The 21,207-nt window shown below is 41.1% G+C and overlaps 1 protein-coding gene across 3 annotated transcripts in view; it reads right to left on the bottom strand.

Annotated features, from left to right (window-relative positions):
• adcy3a (adenylate cyclase 3a) overlaps nt 1–20,139 on the bottom strand; it is a 33,654-nt gene extending 13,515 nt beyond the window's left edge. Inside the window, exons 1-12 of one of the 3 annotated variants that reach the window (XM_036587514.1) lie at nt 19,263–19,279; nt 17,720–18,403; nt 14,960–15,109; nt 11,117–11,247; nt 10,886–10,997; nt 7,079–7,206; nt 6,799–6,957; nt 4,778–4,943; nt 4,528–4,647; nt 2,614–2,756; nt 2,303–2,464; nt 1,609–1,696 (exon numbers count right to left, since the gene is read on the bottom strand). In XM_036587514.1, the coding sequence (XP_036443407.1) occupies nt 1,609–1,696; nt 2,303–2,464; nt 2,614–2,756; nt 4,528–4,647; nt 4,778–4,943; nt 6,799–6,957; nt 7,079–7,206; nt 10,886–10,997; nt 11,117–11,247; nt 14,960–15,109; nt 17,720–18,394 (2,034 nt within the window). In that variant the 5' untranslated portion in view covers nt 18,395–18,403; nt 19,263–19,279. Of the gene's footprint in view, nt 1–1,608; nt 1,697–2,302; nt 2,465–2,613; nt 2,757–4,527; nt 4,648–4,777; nt 4,944–6,798; nt 6,958–7,078; nt 7,207–10,885; nt 10,998–11,116; nt 11,248–14,959; nt 15,110–17,719 lie in introns of all 3 variants that reach the window. The other 2 variants (XM_036587505.1, XM_036587523.1) reach the window with 2 other exon arrangements.
• Between the last annotated feature and the right edge of the window lie 1,068 nt (nt 20,140–21,207).

The following is a 21,207-nucleotide window of genomic DNA, read 5'->3' as shown; positions in this document are numbered from 1 at the left end:
AGAACACGTAAAACAAAAAAACAATTCAAGCTAGAATTCGCTGTCATGCTTAACGGGGATGTGGGGTCTAGTCCCGGCCCGCAAAATTAGCAGGCTATAAAGGGCACAGTCTAGATGGAGTTTGACTGTACTTATGTGTGCTAAGATATAAGGTACCAGGCACTATTCAGACCCCCGCAGGATATCTTACATGCGAGACATACAGCAGAACGGCATATAAAAATAAAACTGTTCATTCGACACTTTTCTGGACTACCTGTAAGTGTCTGGCAATAAGTTCAGAAAAAAGTGTCTAATGGGTGACGTACGGCGCATACCTGCGCTAGTCCTCCAAGTGACAGAGTACACAACCAAAATAATAATGATCTTGTCCCCACCTGGAAAGTTTTAACACTCCACAGGGATGAATCTGTGTGATTACTTTTATTTTAATGCGGGCAAGAAAAGTGTTTCATTACTTCTCCGTCTCAGAGATGATTTCCTTCCGAACATATTTCCAAAGCCTCTCGAGGATCCAGAAATTCCTTTTCCTCATTTTTGTATGAAATCCGCAGTTGGGCAGGGTAGAGGAGGCCATAGTGAACTCCCCGTCGTCCCCGCAGCATCTTCCTCACGTCTGTGAATGCTGCTCTGGCTTGGCGACGCTAGAGGTGTAGTCCGGGAATATAGCTATGCGCCCCCGGCTGTAGTTTAGCGGAGCTAAGTCTCGGGCTCTTCTCAGAACTTCCGCAGCGTCTCCATCATAGTGCAGCTTGGCGATGATAACCCGTGGCTTGCCCCTGGTTTCCACAGGGCAAGGCTGCGATGTGACCGGTCTATCTTCATATCTCGGTCCATCTGCAGTACTTCTTTAAGAAGTTTGGAAACAGCCGTGGGAGAACTCGAACACCAACTATCCGTATATTCCCCCTTCTCATTCTGCCCTCCAAGTCTTCCCTCCTTTCTCTGAGTTTTTCGACTTGACTCTGAAGGCAGGCCACAGTAGTCTGAAGTGAAGCTACTTCATCAGACCATGTAGACAGTCCTCCCGCCATGTCTTTAAAGTCTGCCTTCACACGGTCCATTTCAGAGCGAACTGTGTTCGTATTATTGGTCATTTCTGATCTCATCGCTTGCAGTTCACTTTTCAAGGCATTAAAGTCTTCAACTAATGCAGTTTTCAGATCTTCCCTGATTATTTTAGATATATCTTCCCTGAGGGATGACAGGATATCGGACTTGATCGCTTCAGCAGTCATACCTGTAGCTTCGGTCTGTGTAGGCGGGTAGTGTTTCGGGCTACCTGAAGTATTGTGCGTCGAGGGGGGCTCAGGCCTCGCCGGGTTGTATTTGTATTTTCGAAGATTCGTTGTCATTCAAGTTGATATTCCTGCTTTAATTTGAAATATGAACTCTTAAATGTCCTTTGAGCGAGACTTTATATTACTTTAGATATGAGCAAAGCCGTTTAACAAATTCTGCAGGAGCTCTGAAAGAAACGTCTTACTCCATATCTTGCTCACTAGCGCCCCCCTAAACTGTCAAGCTTTATGTTATTTTCCAGATCTCATGAGCTCATGCATGTCTTGTGTGTGCTCAGACTAGGGAGGTGTTGGAAGGGTCACTCACCCGTGGGAAAATGGCCGCCAGGGAGCAGATGGTGAGAATGAGCAGCAAGACTTCCCCCACAGCTAGAGTCACGTAGTTAGCTATCAACCTGTCAGGAAGAGCACACAGTGAAAGAGATTAAAGGGACAGTGACACATGGCTAGGGCACAAAAAGAGGAAGAAAGGCAGGGGTTGTGACCGGGGTTACACGAACTGACCGTAATATTGTAAACAGACACTTGTGCCTGCCCAACTGCGTTAATTTCACCAACCTCAGCCCAGTGATACAGTTAACCGAGCGTCAGAGATACTGTAAGATATGGCAATTTATAAACTGATCTATCCTTCTTTTAGAATTTCTTCTATAGCTATTCTTCTAGAACTATTCTATCCTTCCGTTAGACACTGGAAATCGACCTGTTAAAACAGTTAAATTTTATCTGATAATCAATTGCCATGTAAATACTTGTAATTAACAGCTCAATTGTTTTTTGTTTACTGTACGCAATTATTAAAAACAAACAGTCAAACTGCATGATTACCTAACTGGCTTCCTAGCTGTTGACAGACATGACTCAAATAAACAAACATTACTCCCTCTAAGGGTGTTATGGGGTGGACTAAAGCACAGACTATTTAATTCACTCATGCAACCATGCAATTGGTCCATAGAGGTGTGTATACTGAGGTGTGTTTGTGTGTGTGTGTGACTCACAGAGGGTCTATAAGTGCCTCAATGACTGCAGTGAAGAGCAGCACCACACAGGAGCAGCTGAAGGCCGCCCCACTCTGCTTCTCCTTCTCCACTGAGAAACGTGTCTCCAGGTCAGGCTCCACAAAGCGCAGCGACAGACGGTTAGTGTACTTTCCCTTCAGTCTGAAACACACACCCCGCCAAAGTGTCAGATGTAGCAGTAGTTAACAATTCAATTCAATCTCTTTGCTATTGTAAATGTGTTTGACAACAGAAAGGTTGAAACTGACCTATCACATACAACAAATACATAAAGATAACACAGCACTTACGCCTGTACTGTCTCTCTCTCCAACAGTGCCTCATTTAGGAGTTTATTCAGCTCCTGCTCATTTTCCTGAGCATCAATTACCCTCTCAGCCAGGTCTCGCAAACGCAGACGCCGTCGGGGGTTTGGGAACGAGGGGTTCACCACCTGAGCGCACACACACACGCATGCGGGGATATTCATTATCCAGCCTGCTAAACCATCTGTTTTTGGAGTGTGAGCATACACATCTTAATTTGTGTCATACCACTTCATCTGAGAGAGACAGATTTACCTACATATGACACATTAGTCTGGTGACAAACAGAATTTAATTTCAATTTAAATTTTAAAGGGCCCATATTGCTTTTTGCTGGACCGTCTAGTGGACCAGCCTACAAGTCACTACCTCTCACTGAGTCACTTACTGACTGCGCAAACGTTGCCAGAGATAGAGAGTAGGTGGCGCTATACAACATTAGGCCTAAATGAAGTCGTATAAATACACACACACACACACACACACACGCATGTAAACCGCTTATCCTCCTGGGTTGCGGGGGCGGGTGCTGGAGCCTATCCCAGCTGAAATTGGGCAGAAGGCAAGATACATCCTGGACAGGTCGCCAATCCGTCACAGGGCAGACAGACAGACACATATATCCACACACCCAATTACACACACATTGATACCTAGGGGCAATTTAGCATGTCCAATTGGCCTGATTGCACATCTTTGGACTGTGGGAGGAAACCGGAGTACCCGGAGGTCACCCACGCAGACACGGGGAGAACATGTAAACTCCACACAGAAAGGACCCTGGTCGCTCGGCCGGGAATCGAAGCCAGGCCCTTCTTGCTGTGAGGGTGTTATAAATATTGAACAGGAAAATGGAAGACACATGGATCCAACATATCATGGGTCTTACAAAAACAACAAAAACTTTTCATAATAAGCTCTTATTTGAAGAATTGTTTCACTCTTTCAGGAGAGGATAAAGTCATTAAATGCTAATACATAACCAGTTATAGCACCCAAATGTAAAGTGGAATAGTATAATGCTAGTAATAATAGTGTAATTAATTATTATTAGTAGTAGTAATAGTTGTAGTAGTAGTAGTAGCAGTACTTGTTGTAGTACTATGACAAAAGGTTTCTGTATTTCTTGACAAATAGTGTCTTGGTTAAAAAAATCGAGTCGCTGGTAAAATTTAGGCATCTACCAGGCACTGCATTCCAGTGGACCACCCTGGACATAAAACAAGCATATTTTATATTCTGTCTCACAGACACTTGCTTGACAAATGCCATGCAGCCGATAGCAGTCCAGCAAAACCAGGCTTGTCAATTCTTTGAAATGAAAGAGTTTGATGCAATTTGATAATATTGATAAGTTTAAAAACATACTGTTCACTTCCCAGTCTATATAATCTCTACATACAAAATAAGCTACAAAAATAGGCTGTTTTGAATTTGTCATGCTAGTTCTATCACAACCATGAACAAATTGGCATCACTACCCACATTCACACTAAAGCAACAAGGAGCTTTACAGCAAACTGTCTGTAGCACAGTTTTGTGCAGAAGTTGCTGAGAAACGTGATTAAACGTGTTGTTCCTGACTGTCAGACAGCAGTGTTATTGCTTAACCTTTTAAAGCATCCAGACACCCGAAATGAGTAGTAATATCATTTTTTTGTATGATTCCTTAGGATTAAGTCCAGACTTAACAGTTTGTTACATACATTTTAGCCCACACTGCTTTTTGCACAAGGCAGAATGTATAGCATATATCAGTCTTAAAGGCACAGTAATAGTCATGTTAATGACCATGTAAATAAAGGAATTACTGGTACAAAAATTAACACACATTATAAGCAGACTTCAGGAAAACAAAGAAAATGCAAAAGCTCTTGGTTAAAGTGTGTGTGTGTATACCCGAGTGTCCAGCTCCTCTGGCTCCTCCGGTGTGGTGCAGGCTGTGTGCACGCTGCCATTGCACTCTGTTGTGTTGATCAACAGTGGAGAGTTCCCATTAGAGGAAGTCACCGACAGCTTCTGAATTAAACCCAATGGAAGAAAATATGAGAATGAAAGACAAAAAGAAGATAAAAGTGAGATTGAATGCTGTCCTGTGGCTTTTTCATGGAGCAGTATAAGAGAAACTGGAACAGAAAGCAACACTCACTACACCATTGATGCCATTCTTGCTTATAGGGCCCTTGGGAACAACAACCAGATAAGTCTCGATGCCTCTCTCCTTCAGGTATTCACAGCGGTCACCCCCATTCCCTGGCTCCACATCAAATTCACCATGAAGACATTCTAGTGTGTTCTGAGAGATGTGCACTCGCCTACCAGCCACAGAGCAGAGCACATATGTTAAAAAGCCTCAAAGTCTCAAGCTGTCAGAGAAAATATGTAAAGCAATTTATCTGGGCAGTAGGCATTTACTTATTCGAAAAAAAAAAACACTACAAAACATGAATAAATATATACATATAAACAAATAAACAAAACATTGTGACTTTGTGTGTCTGTGTTAATCATTTCCAAAACTCTCCTCATGGAAGTCCAATATTTACAGTTACCATCCAATATACAGTTAAGATCAATGCTTCATTAAATTAAATCAGGCGTGCTGCTGATGGAATTCAAAGGGGCCATACGGAGAGCCGAATTTTCTCAGGTTTTTGGAAATAAATCTAGTATTTGATATATGTATTATGGTAAATATGCTATTTAATGTAGAGTTTGATGTAATGTAAGTGCAGAGTATTCTGTACACTTGTAACTTTTCCTATTTGTGTAATAAAAAACACTTTCTTGTTTTTTATTAGCGATACATCTGAGACATTGTCATATATCCTTGTTTCCATCAAAACGATTGGCAAGACCATCTAAGCTGAGTTTGGACATCAAACTGGACTTTACTAGGCTTTTTTTCCTATGGTAGCCTCATTCATTGCACATATTGTTTATATTAATTCATTTTTTTAAAACGGGTAAGATAATGACCAATCTTATGCAATTAAATTTCATATAACTTAAAATGCAGGAAAGCGTTGTACGGAAAACTGCTCCGTCCGTGGAAGCTGGTGTACAGAATACGGACGGCACAAACTAATGACACAGATGACTTTTTTTCTTGTTTTCAAAGTCCAACCAATTACTACATACTATATGACTTGAGGTATTTTCGCAATAACTACTGAAACGCGAAAAGTGCCGACGTGCTGTACAGAATACTGCACTCCTACGTTAGTATGTAAAAATTGTTCCAAAACCAAAATACCATTCACTCTCCAGATCATACACTCCCTACATGGAAACTATGCTGCAGAAACAGCCTTTTTTGAATTTGTTGTTTTTGTGATGTCATGAAAACCAGCTTCAGCCTACAACAGTTTAGTCCTGCCCATTCACACTGAAATTATAAGAAGTGTTTCAGCTAGGTCGGTTTTCTGAATGAAGTACAATACAGGGCAGCCAATCAAAACAGAATTTACATTTATCAGTCTTAAAGGTACAGTAACAAAAATACCCTGTTTAATTCTAAGAGGTAGAGGGAGGTTGGAAAATGAATTATAACTGTTTTTAGTACAGAAATCCACATACGACATATGTGTACCCCAGGGAAAAAATAACACTGCCAAGATTAATAGTTTAATAGTTTTCATAGCTGAATAAGACTTTGCACAGTACTGTATGTCCAACAGTATCCAGACACCCCCTTTTATTAGTGGATTCAGCTACTTTAAGCTGCACCCATTGCTGATTTAGGTGTTAAAATGCATGGATGCAGCCATTTGATCACCACAGAAAAGACCTGGCAGGTGCTCGGGAACAAACACAACCATGAGATCACCACACATCAGCTAGATGGACGAAAAGCTCCCTTGTATTGGTCTGGGGAGAAATGGATTGCTGTGATCAAGCTTCATCAAACACCTTTAGGATGAGTTGGAGCAGCATTTGTGATCCAGAACTAATCATCCAACATCACTGCTTTACCTCACTAATGCTCTTGTGGCTGAATGCAATCAAATCATCAGTATAAAGCTTTCTCAGTAGTAGAGTAGAGGCTGTTACTGCAGTGGACAAACTCCCCATAAATACCTGTGATTTCAGAAGAAATGTTGGCTAAGCAAGTGTCTACAAACTACAGGAAATAGAATGGGCACAAGAGCAGCACATCTGAGGACTCACCCCGGTATCCCCCCAGCCTCCATTTTGTTTGCCACAGTCACATCCGTGGACCATACATCATACTGCCAGCGCTTCTGTCCCAGCACTCCGCCAAGAACTGTCCCAGAATGCACCCCAACACGCATGTCAACATCTGTCTGTGTCTTCTCTCGAACATAGCTGAAATCCAGATGCACATGGACACCATATGAGCAAACATAAACAACGTTCCAAACAACTAAAAAGCACCATGACAGAGAACTTGACATTGCTTCAGAATAGAGGGCTGTGCGTCACTTACGAAATAGCTTCCACCATAGCCAGCCCCATCATTATGGAACAGGCTGCGTGGTCATCTCGGTAATCAGGAAGGCCACAGATACAATAGTAGCAGTCTCCAAGGATTTTAATCCTCAGCTGGTGGTATTTCTGCAAACAGAAAAGGGGACCACTTTAAATTAATAATAGTTTATAAGACAACTCTTTATCAATCCCCGAAGTTAAGTTAGAGTGTTCCAGCAGCATACATACAAGCCAAACATAGAATACACAGAGGTAAGGTAAAATGAACAGCATGTATAGCATAAAATACTATGCAATACTATAAAAATATATGTATGTTTGTGTGCGTGTGCATGTGTGTGCTTGTGTGTATATATATGTGTATATATATATATATATATATATATATATACTATAGCTCTGCTAAGGTACAACAAATACAGTATGGGTGTTACACTCATCCTCAAAATATTAAAGTATATGAAGTATAAATGGTATATCATAAGACATCTATTAGCTTTTACTTGAGGAATAATGAATTATTAATCTGGAATTTAGCTGTTATTCAGTAGTTGTGAACAGACACTGTGAGTATCCTAATTACAAAGATTTCTGAGGTTTACGCTTTTGATTGCTTGTGGGGAGAAAAATATAATCACAGACACAAAATCTATGAGCTTCTATGAAATTCAGATGTTATTCATTATTAGTGAACAGATCCTGAATTTAAACTTAAATTTGGGCTTTATTTTGCTTGGGCTGAAAAAAACAAATCATCTTGACTTATAATGCAATGTGCCTTTTTTGTAAACCCCATTAAAGAATGACAAAACTTTAGGCCTTGGAGTCAACAATAAGGAGTGATTGTCCTTGTTATGTTTTAAAGTTAAAGCAATTCAATATATGAATATATATATATATAAATATATATATTAGGGGTGCGGGAAAAACTCGATTCTTAGATGCATCGCGATGAGGACGTGAACGATTCTAAATTCTAGATTCACAAATGTCAAAAATCGATTTTCTAAATATTTAATTTATACCGTAATGTTGACGGAACGCAAAAGGCGGGACTGGAAGTGGGTAAGTTCAGTGTCCGGACAGTCTGTGGCGGCACATAAAAACACAACTGGATGAGCGAGAAATCCGACCGACAGCCTCTGCATTAAAGCCAGGTTAGATCAGGAGTCACAACACAAATGTTCAGAAGAGACATTTTGCCTTTCAACAAAGTCAAACCACCTTGGGAGCCACAACATTGTCCAGTATGTGTTAATGTCCTAGTATGGGCTAAAAATATAAACGAGAGCGCAGATTTACTTCACTCTGCTTTAAGCTTTAGCTATAGCCGCTTTCCTCCCATCTCCACCAGAAAACTTTTCTTCAAAACTAGAAGAGTTTCATGTAAAATGTCTCAGCATCCGGCTGTTTTATGAGGCTGAAGTCGCTTCTCATTCGCCAGCTTCTCTTTCGAATTTTCCCATTCCACCTTAAATTCTGCCTTAGGCGCTGAATGTAACTGCTGCACCGTTTGAGGTGGAACGGGAAAATTCGAAAGAGAAGCGAGTTCATTTTCGCAACTTTTTAGAGAAATGCAGTCTCTTGTTGCAGGTTTAACCAACCGCACTGCTTATAAATGCGAATAAGTCCTCCAAATGTTTGTCTTAATCTCTGTTTTTTCGTTCGCTACTGGCGAGGCCAGACCTCGGTGCTATCTTACCTGCTGTCTGCTAACGTGCTGCGTGGACACAGGCAATAACTTTACTGTTTGCTAAACACTGGATCTTATTTCAGGGTAACAGCGCATTTTATCGCAGATGAGCGGCAGCAGCGTCTCTGAATGAGAGCCTTCTAGTTCACTTGCCACATCACTTCCATTTGATTTATTAATAAAAGATATTTTAGATATTTAAAGCAAAGTATTTGTAATGATCCACAATGCATTTATATTATGGATCATTACAAATACTTTGCTTTAAAACTACCAAGTCCTCAGACAGTAGGAAGATAGAAATCCTGTATAGAGAACAAAGATGATATAGATAGATAGATAGATAGATAGATAGATAGATAGATGCTTGTAAGTCATTTACAAAATAACAATGTTCCAAAGCAAACTCTTACTCTTAATCTGTTAATTTATTTATAAATTATAAACATTCATATACCCTAGAATAGAAGATTCTGATAAACTACAATAGGAGATACTAGTCCATCAACAACCTCAATAAATACTCCTATACACTGGAATGTGTGATATTAATCTGAAATAAACCTAAATAAACACACCTATTCACTGGAATGGGAGGCATTAATCTGTAAACAACCTCAATAAACACTCTTCACTGGGATAAAGGATGTTAATATGTAAACTTTACATTAGTTTGCAAACATCCTAAAAGCTAAATACCCATATCAAAAGCTAAACAAATGTGGCTTAATTGTCAGTATGTTACCAATGAAGATAGTGGATGAAAAACAATCTAAAACAATAGAGCAAGCAATGCAGCAGGACAAACAATAATAGAGTAACTTCAAAAAGTTGACTTATGAACTTATGAACATTTCTAAATATTCAGATATATAGAGTTATTTCCATTTTACACTGACAATGACAATGGTTTGTCATTTTAACCATAATTATTTCATGTGGTAACAAGCAGTATAAACTGGTTTTATTCAATTAAAATAAAAACTTTGAATGAAACAAACATTTACCCACGTACCACCGCTTCAATACTGATTTCTGCTGTGGAATTTGCAACTTTATGTGAGCATTAAACTAGCGGTGGTGTATATTCACACTGTATGGCTCTAGCTTTAATACAAACAGTTGAAACTTGTACCAGACATTCAAGTAACATATTACTTTGCTTTGTATGTTGGAACTTTATAGTCCTTAAATTATCTTCATTCTTCCATGTAATGTGTGATGGTGTTATCCACTGTGCTATCACTGCCATCCAGCAGAACACTCTTTTGAGAATGTCATTCTTTCATTACTGCCAAATACAACCAACAGGTCAGACTTTTGAACAAATATTTTAGGCTTTACATGGTGACTAAGGATAGTTCAAGGGCTGTTTAAGGGTATTTTCTATGACTAAGTTTAAGTATATATAGACAATGTTTAAGTGAATTTTTCTCTTCTGGCTCAACAATTTAGTGCTGCTTTAATTATGTTATTATGTTTTATAAAGTACACATGAATGAAGTAGATAAATAATATATTAAGCAATAATGAATAATAAATAATGAAGTCTCCTGTTTAGTTCATACTTTGCCAATTATGACATAGAAGCTTACAGTCATTTTGTATTGTGTTTTCTTTCCCGCAAGCAACAGAAAGCCTAAATGTAAGGGACTAGTAATATATATTTACAATTAGTGAATAACAACTAGATTTGCTTAAGATTAGTTAATTATGCAATAATAGCTTATAAGTGCTCTATAAACAATAATAACGAAAAACTCTAAATATCTAAGTAGTTCATGACTAATTAATTAAGGGCTAATAGATGTCTTATAAACTGACGTTGTTATAAACTGTTTCCAAGAAAACAGTACATGAGAATCACATTTGTAGGTAGAATATAGACTATAGGTCATGATATATAAAGGAGGACTTGGACTTTTCCAGAAGACATTTGCATAGCATTAAAGTACAGAGTTATGTTTAGGTCAAGTGTTAGAGTTTGTTCATAAATTACCAAGATTTACAACTGCCTAGTGGTACTGGACACAAACATTTTACACTAATTGTGTGTGAGAGGTACAATGCAACATGATACATGTGGATTTCTGTGGATTTCTGTGTACTTACAGCAGCCAGCTTGTCAAAACGGGCAAACAGCTCATTAAGCAGCTTGACTAGCTCCTGTGCACTACAGGAAGAGGAGAGTTGAGTGAAGCCCACAATGTCCGCAAACAGAATACTGCAAAAAACCCAAACAAAGTTTCATCAAACTGGGGCACTAATTGTTTTTACTCTGGACATATTAAGCCTTTTTCCTCTTCTCTTGGTTGTGAAGGTCCTGTATTGGTTGGGCCTTACCTGACATTCTCATGGCGATACATGTACATGGTGTTGAACTGCTGCATCTCTTTCTGACTGGCCTCTTTCTTCATGTCCTGTAGCATCTCATCTGCTATGTGTTTGGGCAGAATGGACAGCAGGAGACGTTCCTGTGTGCAGAGTAACACTGTAACAGTGCGAGTGACAGAACAAAGTGCAGGAAAATGCAATCTGCGGTCTTCTATGTGCCTTACATAAATGGTCTGGCGAAAAATTTAGTTTTCACAATTTAACACCTACACAGCTAAAAAACACTAAAAGTTAATAGGCACCAAATCTTTTCCATAAATAACTGCATTATTGTTATGACTTCATTTCACATTCAATTTCACATTGAAGACATGTTTATAAATAAGACAACCAAAACTGTAAATACAATCTAGTGTCCATATGCCTGCGCCACAAGGATGCACAAGAAGAGGAGTCGGAATGCATTGTCTTAACTGGCTGCCCTCAGCGTTCAGCTACAAGTTTTGTTGATTTTCGTACTTAACAGCAAAGCTGTGCCTACACTACATGGCTTTCATAACCCTAATAGATTTCAAAAACAGAGCTTAACACACTTCACATCCATCTTTAATAGAATGTCCTGTTGTTTTGTCGTGAGGACCCACACACTAGACACACTCTTTCTTTTCTAGACACACTCAATTACATTACTGACTGTCTCACACTACAGGACTTTTTCAGCACTAAATATCAAACATGTTTAAAAATATCAGAGGCTCTCTGATCACTTCAGAGCTCGATTGGAGGTCTAAAGATTGACTTGTTTCTTCTCTGAGATTCCCAGATTATCCACATAGCCAATCACTTCAGATTGAGCTCCCGAACTGTCGCTTCAATTTGGGAAAACTTGTCAGAAAGAGCAAATCAGGGTTACAATCGGGCTAAAATCATGTTGTGTAGGCCCAGCTTAAGTCATTCTGTGTCTTAAACCACACTGACAAGTCTGTGTAACTGTAATAATGACCTATAATAAAGTTTTAAGGGGTAAAGATGAAGTTTTAACGATGTATTGATAAAAAAAGATTTGGGTGACTATTGACTTTTAGTGTTTGTTAGCAACATTTGCCTTGTAGCACCAGTTTAAAAATAAACAAGTAAAACTGGGACACCAAACATGCCTTTGCTGATCAGCTCTATCTGTGGTAAGTGGTAAATTGTGTAAATTTGATTGTTCACTTTACCATTTTTTAAGCATGGATGCTCTGCTTGAATAAGTTAAGTGGTCTTTTCATAGCTATGGGCAGCATGTCTGTTCCAGTTGGGAAAGTATTTTTTCAAAAACAAAGCTACAGTGTAGTTTCAAAGCACATAATTGCTCAGTGATGACTGTCATAATCTGCAGTAAAAAAAAGCCAGTACTCAGTCTGAGAAGAGCTCTGAAACCCGAAATGCCCTGACTAGTGGAATTACTGTAACAGAACACAAAAATGGCAATCAGGACTGCCTCACACACACATACACTCACCTCATACTCTCACATACATGCGGGGGGGTTGAACAGCATAACAGGTCTGTAAAATCAACTACAAATGTGGCCATAAAAGGGAAATAAAGGGCAGAAAAAAATCAAGAGGAGACAGTCTGCGGTGTGATTACAGCTGACATCGTCTCAGGAGGCTGGTCGCCATGGTAACCTGCAGCAGCCGGATGCTCCTTGATTGGCTGGCAGGCCCTGTCTCCCAGCAGCCCTTGTTTCTCCCATTAGTATTCAGGGAGTTTCTCCTGTTATCAGCCCTCTCTCTCTCTCTCTCTCTCTCTCTCACTCTCTCTCTCTCTCTCTCTCTCTCACATACACATACGCCACGCGTGCACACGCACATGCACACACTCACACCTCTGCACCCTTCTTATATCCTATCCTTATCGCCTCCTACCCTCCATGCCCCGCTTCTATCGCTAGCAGCAACTGTCTGCTCCATATATAGCAGCAATCAAGAATGCCCAGTGGCCACAGCTGTGAGAGCAGAGAGGGGGAGGAATTGACTGCTGACTCTGTAAACACACACACACACATACACACAGCGTGCACAGTCATAACAGTGCACACACACACACACACACACACTGAGAGCACTCAGTCACAACACCAGAACAGACAGGGGAGCACATGACTCACAGTTCAGCTAACACATGCTGTACCTCTAGCGCGATATCACAAATGCAAGGCGGCTTGCTTCGCCCAACATGTTTCACCACTAATCTCATGCACTCTTTGCTCAGGACCATCAGAGCGGTGCATCAAGCCCTTCCTGCATCTCTGATGACCTATCACTCCAAATACCCACAATTATTACACTGTGTCAGTCACTCTTGACAACCAATAACACCACTCAGCCTACACACAGCACGCACAGCGAGTGCCATCAGCGAAAGCAAGATATTATGCAACTAACATCAGACAGGTGCTATGTTAGGCAGCTAAATGACTTGAAAATCCCTTTCCATTTTTCCCTTTGTCTTCACCTGAGCCTTACATCTTCATAGTTGATTCCCTGCACTTGGGCTGATAAGAATAGATGCTGCAAGTTCTGAACGAGGGCCAACTTGTTGCTCCCATGAGTCATATGCTTTGCAACAAAGTGGTGCAAAGGACAGAAGGTGATTTAGTCCTGTACTAAACCAGCTGCTTCGGGTCATGTTCTATATAAAGGGCATGCAAAAGAGTTGTGGAAACTCTTCAGATGTATAGTGACATGTGTGTAGAATTATTTGTGCAAAAGAACCCATTAATATTTCAGCCTATATGGAGTTTTACCATCTTTAAAATAAAGGTGAAGAGGTAGGCCGAACATCAAATCTACAATTTCTGCAATAATTATATACTATATTTATTTCTATAATAACAGAAACTGTACTATAATGCAATTTTTACAGTATTTTCAGTTTCCATGCACAAAGATAAACAGGAATCCATTTTAAAGCTATCAACAGGGCACAGCAGAAGATACTTTTTACACCTGGTTTGTCTGCTAAAAGTTGCACCAGGCTTTGGATTTTTGCAACACTGTATCATTTTCATTTAGTTTGGGTGGTTTTACACCGCATGTGTTCTTTGATTGATTTGTCAGGAATACAAGCACTCATTTACTTTTGCCTCCATTATTGCCAAAAACTAAACCTTTTCAACTTTCACTAGCTTGTCGTATGGAATCCATATCTATCCCACATACTCTTAACATAAACTCTTTTCCATATGTTGCATGAAAATATGCTTAATGTGTACTTACATCAAAATCAAAGAAATAAAAAAAACTTACTTAATCTCTGTTCCTTAAGACTATTTTTTCAATTAGAATATTTAATGCATTTCAAGACTAAATGCAATGCTACACTAATATTTTACTGCTCATCTTTCATTATTAGCAGTAGCTTGTGCTGCAAGAATGACATGAGCATCTATCATGAGTCAAATGTTAAAACAGGCAGATCACACAGACAGTAAAGCACTGATGTTCATCTAGAAGAAGAGGAAAGCATGCTTGTTGTTAAATTCTTTTGTACCATCATAAAAATGCATTCCCACCAGCATCAAAATGAACCACAGTTCACTTGGAAATGGACCAAAACCCACAATTTTTAGTGGATCATGGTTCAGTTGTTTGGTGTGCACCTGAGTACAGGTGGAGTGTGTTTACACCTGTCAAAACAGAGCAAACTAAAGAAAAGGTTTAACTGGTCTGCACCATTTACACAGGCATGAAACCTACGCCCTAAAAAACCTACTAAGCAACAAACACAGAGCAAAGCTGGAACTCAAACAGGGCATTTTGTCAGTTGTATCACTTGGAATCTCCCCAAATTTCCTCTGCTTACCTGCTGCTGGCTCTGTTCCTCTAGGTTCAACTTCACCTCCAGAGATTGCCTGGCCTCCAGAAAGGCCTTACGGTGTTTGCGGTCAGCCATGTAATATGACATGACCCCCACTGTGATGGCACATAGGTAGATCAGGATGTTGGCCAGTAGCTAAAGAAAAAAATTCAATATAATTACCTTTCAATCAAATTGTTCATACAAAAGGTAATGCAAACATATTGCTGGTAGAAACAAACACAAGCACTGACACACCCAATACCCATTGTAACTGCTAAGCTACTCTATCAGCACACTTTGCTTCAGGTCAGTAAAATATCTACTAAATCATTTTAGAACAAAGTGGTAGCTCTACTGCTTTGTTTGATATAAAGGGCAGGGAATATGAAAGACCAGTAGGTGATATCTGATTAAACCTTTTTTTAAATTTGCACTTTTATTGCTTGTACACTGGAATCCAAGGCCTTCATATGCTAACAGAAGGAGTGAGGAAGCTTCTCTGATCTTTTGAGGAATCTACAAGGAATTTCCTTCAAGAACAAATGTTTATATTCCATAAAGTTGATGTCAACAAAAATCACTCTAAAAATCATGGGGAGGCCTTAATGTGTCTAAACAGTTTGGCTGTTTTTTAAACACTTGTCTGATTAATGCAGGAAATTTAGTCCCAGGTTTCTTCCTTATCTCCACACTATCTCCTCCTGCAGTGCATCCTAATCTCTGTTTTTTTGTGCCACGTCTCTTGGGGCTGCAGTTTGTACCAAAAACAGCCCTGCTGAGTTAGGACCCTGGGAACCCAACACCCACCTGCCTGTCTGGCCCTGCCTGCCACCTCATCGCCACACCAGCACAGCCAAATATCAGCAGGACAAAAACAGACATCCTGATTGTTCTGAGTTTTCTTCCTCACAAAGAAAGACTAGCGTGGTGCTCAAAATATAGCCTGAACAATGTGCAAGTTAAATTCTTAACCACAGAGTGATGCCCCCATCATGAATGTGCGTACATGCTTCCGTATAGCCTTTTTTTGACTACTAGGATTTCCCATTTTCTGTTATGAGCACAGTAAAATATAAATGCACTCAAACAGTTGTGATCCTCTATGTATTTTTTAAGTAAAAATACATTTTTGCAATGCATGCTGCATTATAATGTATTTCACAGCATCACAATGCAACCTCTGTATAGTAATATGTATTATATATCATTACATTAATACTCAGCCTGAAGAACGTGAGATACAAGCAGGTAACTGAGAGCCTGTTTCAACTGTAATCTAATTTTAGTTTTAAGTAGTTTAGTCATAGCTACCAGTAACTTTCAGCAACCATCACAAACATTTATTGGTAATATTTTACTTTCAGGTTCAGATAGAAATATTGTACCAGGCATATGGAAAAGTGGGCCCTGATGCTGCATCTATTAAATAAAGGGTCACCAGGCTTGCAATCATGAGTGACATTAAGCTACTTATTAATTAACTATGAACATATCACTAATTTATAATGAATAATTAATGATAGCTTCGAATTTGCTAAGTGTTTTATTTTTCTCTCAATGGCAACTTTTCTCTAATTTAATAAGTCAGTAGAGACCAAAGGGTACCTTAGCTAACTACTTCCTGTATTTCCCATGTGAAATGTCTGCGGTTTTAAAGGCATAGAGTATTGAACCTTCACACAGAGCTTAATAAAACTGAAATACAGTGAAAGTGTAAAGAAAGCATAAATGAAATGTAATCACTATTCTTAAAAAATCTTCTCAACAGTTTTATAAATCAAAATGCAGCTCGAAATATGGTGTAAGAGAAATTGCTTATCATTATTAACTACTACTACTACTACTACTACTAATAATAATAATAATTAAAGCATTCATACCACTTCGGCAGTTACGTATGCTGCAAACTATCATTATATAAAGCCAAAGTTAAACTAGAACCAACACTGTGGCTTTAAAAAAAATCATGTCTTTGTAGCAGCCTCTCCAGAGAGTTTGTGTTTAGCCCGAATACAAAAAACCATAAGCTTTTATTTTCTGAAGCTCTGTCACTAGTTGAATCAGACTTTGGTCATAATCCCCTTGAGGGCTTGTACGTGATGAAAAGGGCTGACTGCCTTTGAGGAAACTTGAGAGAAAGATAAAAAAGTCTTTATGGCCTGATATCTTAATGTATGATGTTCCTTTAGCATCTGAAGGTCTGAACAAAGATGAGCTTTCTCAGTGTACCAAGAAGCCTTACCGCAGAGGTCTTTCCAGATCGCCCTGAATTATAATGTACGACAGCAGGGGAACATTGCAGATTGAGAGACTAAAAATGGATGGGATTTCATGTGATAACATAAATTGACAGTAATGTGACCCAAAACGTTGAACCCCAAAGACCTTCTACAGCCTGCCTAGGATGTATTCAACTCCGAGGGGTCTTGAAGAGTCAGGTTCCAGCACAATTCGGTCATTTGTCCATGATTTGTAGCTGTGCTTGGCATGGAAACCACCAAACTATTCTGGACACCGGCCCTCCAGGACCCTGCTCTGTCCCTTCTCCAGAACCATCACATTCACTTACTTATTTGGAATTTATTTAGACCATGGCATTTTGTCTTATCAATGTTTTACCCACGTTTTTGTGTAAAACTATGATTTTACGGTAAAAAATGCCATTTAAAAGTGCCATTTAAACAAAGAGGATGATCATCATAACTTCTCTCAGTGACTCAATGTATCAACTTTCCCCCAACGTTTTATCCCCAACTTCCTAACCTGTCTTCCAAGAGCAGCTCCCTGGATGTCTTCCTGCTGCTGCTGAGCAATGGTGACCCCCAATACCAGAGTGTGCACCCCACAGGACACAGTCGTGATGAGCACTATGGGCGTCAGCCGCAGCGGCAGTGTTAAGAAGAAGGAGAAGCTGAAGAAGGCCTGCCAGCCGACCGTGTCGCTGGCCTGGTGGAAGCGGGCAAAGTTCAATCCCAAATAACAGAAGATCTGGGCGGCTATGAGCACCCAGAGGGCATAGGGCACCAGCCTGCGGGAGATGCGCTCTGGCAGCAACCCATAGCGACACAGCAGATAGAGCAAGATGTCTGCGGCCAGGCCCACGGATGCCACCGCCACAGATGCCAGCTTATCGCTGGTGTAGACCACAGTGCACATTACGATCACATAGCAGTCGAAGAGGGCCGCAAACACGACCAACACCAGCAGGGTTTCGTGCCGCTGCCGGCGGAAATAGGTCTGGTAGAGGTTCTCCAGAGAGTCTGGGGCAAAGGTGAGCCGCATGAAGCGGGGCAGACACAGGCAGCAGCCCGAGCTGCGCACGGTCACCTCATGGGTGCGTCCGACCGCCTGGCCAGGGTCAGACGGCAGCGTGACGGAGCAGTCCGCTGAGTACTCAGCTGAATACTCTGGCTCAGAGAAGGCCCGGTTCCGAGGCATTTTGAGGAGCTGAGGAATTAAATGAAGAAAGACAGAAAAAATATAGGTGTATATTTTTGGCGTCACTGCAGCTCTTTACATAAGTGGATCTTCAAAAGTACATTGTGCTTGCTTGTCTGGTCCCCTCTTACTTCCTGCGTCATACAAGCTTTTGACCTGAGGGGTACATTTGACGAGGGGATTCAGCGCGGTCTCCTGACTGTCATACCTTGTGGTTTGCGACATTAAACTGGATTTTCCTCGTACGTATTTAACACCAGCAGTTTATGACCATGGAACCTTCACGCTTTGGCAGTTGAGATGTTGGCTCAGAAAAAAAGGTGTCTGTGTGCGCTGGACTCAAGCAAACAACCTGCTCCACACCTCTGTGGTCAGAACTGTGCAAAGAGAAGGCTCAGCACGGCCACGGCATGGCTCGGCTGCATGGGCAAAAGGAAAAAAAGGAGGAAAAAAAAACAAAAGCTAAACCAAAGGTGTCCCTGTAAGCATGACTGTTTACATGTGTGTCACTTTCTGCGCCTCCTGGCCAGGATACAGCCGAGGTGGCCACCACCGTCCACTCCAGGTTTCCATGGTGACCTCGCCTCGCATGGACAATGAGCACAGGACTCAGCAAGGAAGGGATGAGACGGATTATTGGAAACAAGATTTGGTCGGGAGATGTGACACGATGTGCAAATGAAATTACACACACATACACACAGGTGGCTGATAAAGGCGGAGGGGAGAGAGGCGGCCAGTCACGAGGGGGATGCCTGAAAGGCTCGCTCCAGTGTAACCCCTGCGCAGATATTCTGGCCTTATCAAAATGGCTTTCGTGGCCTGATGCTGTGTACTTCTGTATCCCTCTGTAGTCTACACGACTTACAGGAAATTCACTTGTTGGCGTTCATCTTCTTCACCTTATCCGACCATTGCGCAGCAGCCCTCAGTGAAAAAAAAAACAGAATAGAGAGATACAGAGAAGAAAACGCGTACAGGAAATACATGTTGCGCTTCCATCACATTGAGAAAGAGAGCTGGCGTCTGCCTTCAAAACATGGAAATGCGGGCTAGTAATAGCCTGAGCCGAACCTGATGAAGACGAGCACTTTCTGTCTGTCATCTGGTAACGTAGCATGTGGAGCACATCTTTCCATTTCAGGTGCTGATCGTGTTAAAGCCTCTTCAGGTCTCCGGTCTCTGTGGTGTGTGTGATCCGACTCGCTGCTTTCTGGAACTGATCATGCAGAACATACAGATCACCAGAAAGCAACAGCAGCAAAAAGGAAAAAAGAGAATAACACCGTAAAAAATCGCTCTGGAAATGGACCGGTGTCACAGCGGCAGTCGACGAGACCCACACAGGCTCTCCAGCGTGTGTCCATCAGCCAGCAGCAGCTCCGTTCGGCCCCATTCGTCCAAAGCGGTGATTAAAAAACATAAATCCCAACCGCTGTAGAAAATCCGTCCGCAGGAACAGTCACAGGCGAGGCGATGCTCAATCGCTGCAAATCCGCCCCGCGCCTATTATTCGGAAGTGCTCCGACTTTCACCAATAAAAGTCACCGCGGATTGCGGATTGAGAGCTGAAGCTTTAGACTAAACCGGGCTGAGAGGAGATCAGCCTTCGGCTCCTCACCAGCGAGGCTTCATCTGCGCTCAGAACCTTCACACAGCACAGCACGCCGCGCGCAGTTCTGTCTTTCTGTCTTCCTCCCTCTCTCGGTCCACACTTTCTATATCCAAGCCCGTCCCTCTCTCTCTCCCTCCCCTCCCCCCCACCCTATCTCCCCTCCTCTTCCTCCTCCCCCTCACACACCGCTCTTTTTCGCAGGCTGTGGTGAAGAGAAGAGCATGGACGCAGGACCAGCCTGCTAAACAACTACTAATGTCAACACAGCTCTGAGACTGAGACTGACACTGAGACTAAGACTGAGACTGAGACTGAGACTAAGACTAAGACTTTGGCTATGGGAGCTGCACTCACTCAGCCTGCCTTCATTTTATTCAGGCAATTTCACTACAGTTCTAAGACTCTGTGTGACTCTCTCTCTCTCTGTCTCTCTCTCTCTCTCTCTCTCTCTGTCTCTCTCTGTTTTTGTTTGCTTCTTTGTTTGTTGTTGTTTCTTTCTTTCTATCACTCTTCTTTCTTGCTCTGTTGTCATCTATCTGGCTATTCTTTCTTTCTTTCTCTCTTTCTTTCACACTCACTTTCTCACTCACTATCTCTTTTACTCTCTAGTGCTCCCTTTCTTTCTTTCTTTCTTTCTTTCTTTCTTTCTTTCTTTGTTCCCTTTTTCACACCTTTGTTTTCTGTCTGTCTGTTTTTCTTTGTTTCTTTCTTCTCTTTTGTCATGCGTTTGTCTTCTATCTGTCTTTCTGTTTTTCTTTGTTTGTGTTTCTTTATGTTCTTCCTCTCTCTCTCTCTCTCTCTCTCTCTCTCTCTCTCTCTCTCTCTCTCTCCCCCCTACAGGAACAGTGGTGGTGTTTGGACAGGTGAAGGCTGTTGGCACCAAAAGAATACAAAGTATAGTTGTGAAACAAGAAAGACTGATCAGGAATACAAAGAGGTGTTGAGTGTCACAGTGTCACAGGTTGGGATCTGGCGCTGGCAGCCGCTGATGGAATCTGTGCGGATATTTTCCCTGTGACAGCAGCTGGGTAGAAAAGGGGCTTATAGAATCAAGAAGATGCAAAAGTGGCACACAGGTGATGTCCATAATTCACACTGTCAAAAATAACTTTATCTGCAAACAAACAACTAAGTATCTATATGTACATCAAAAATTTGCAGACCACACAGTGTTGCTTTTCAGTTCACTGTACAAGTA

This window comes from Colossoma macropomum, unplaced genomic scaffold, assembly GCF_904425465.1.
Source record: "Colossoma macropomum unplaced genomic scaffold, Colossoma_macropomum, whole genome shotgun sequence".
NCBI classification, from domain to species: Eukaryota; Metazoa; Chordata; class Actinopteri; order Characiformes; family Serrasalmidae; genus Colossoma; species Colossoma macropomum.
The sequence above is the reverse complement of the archived record's forward strand: the minus strand, read 5'-3'. Positions and strand labels throughout refer to the sequence as shown.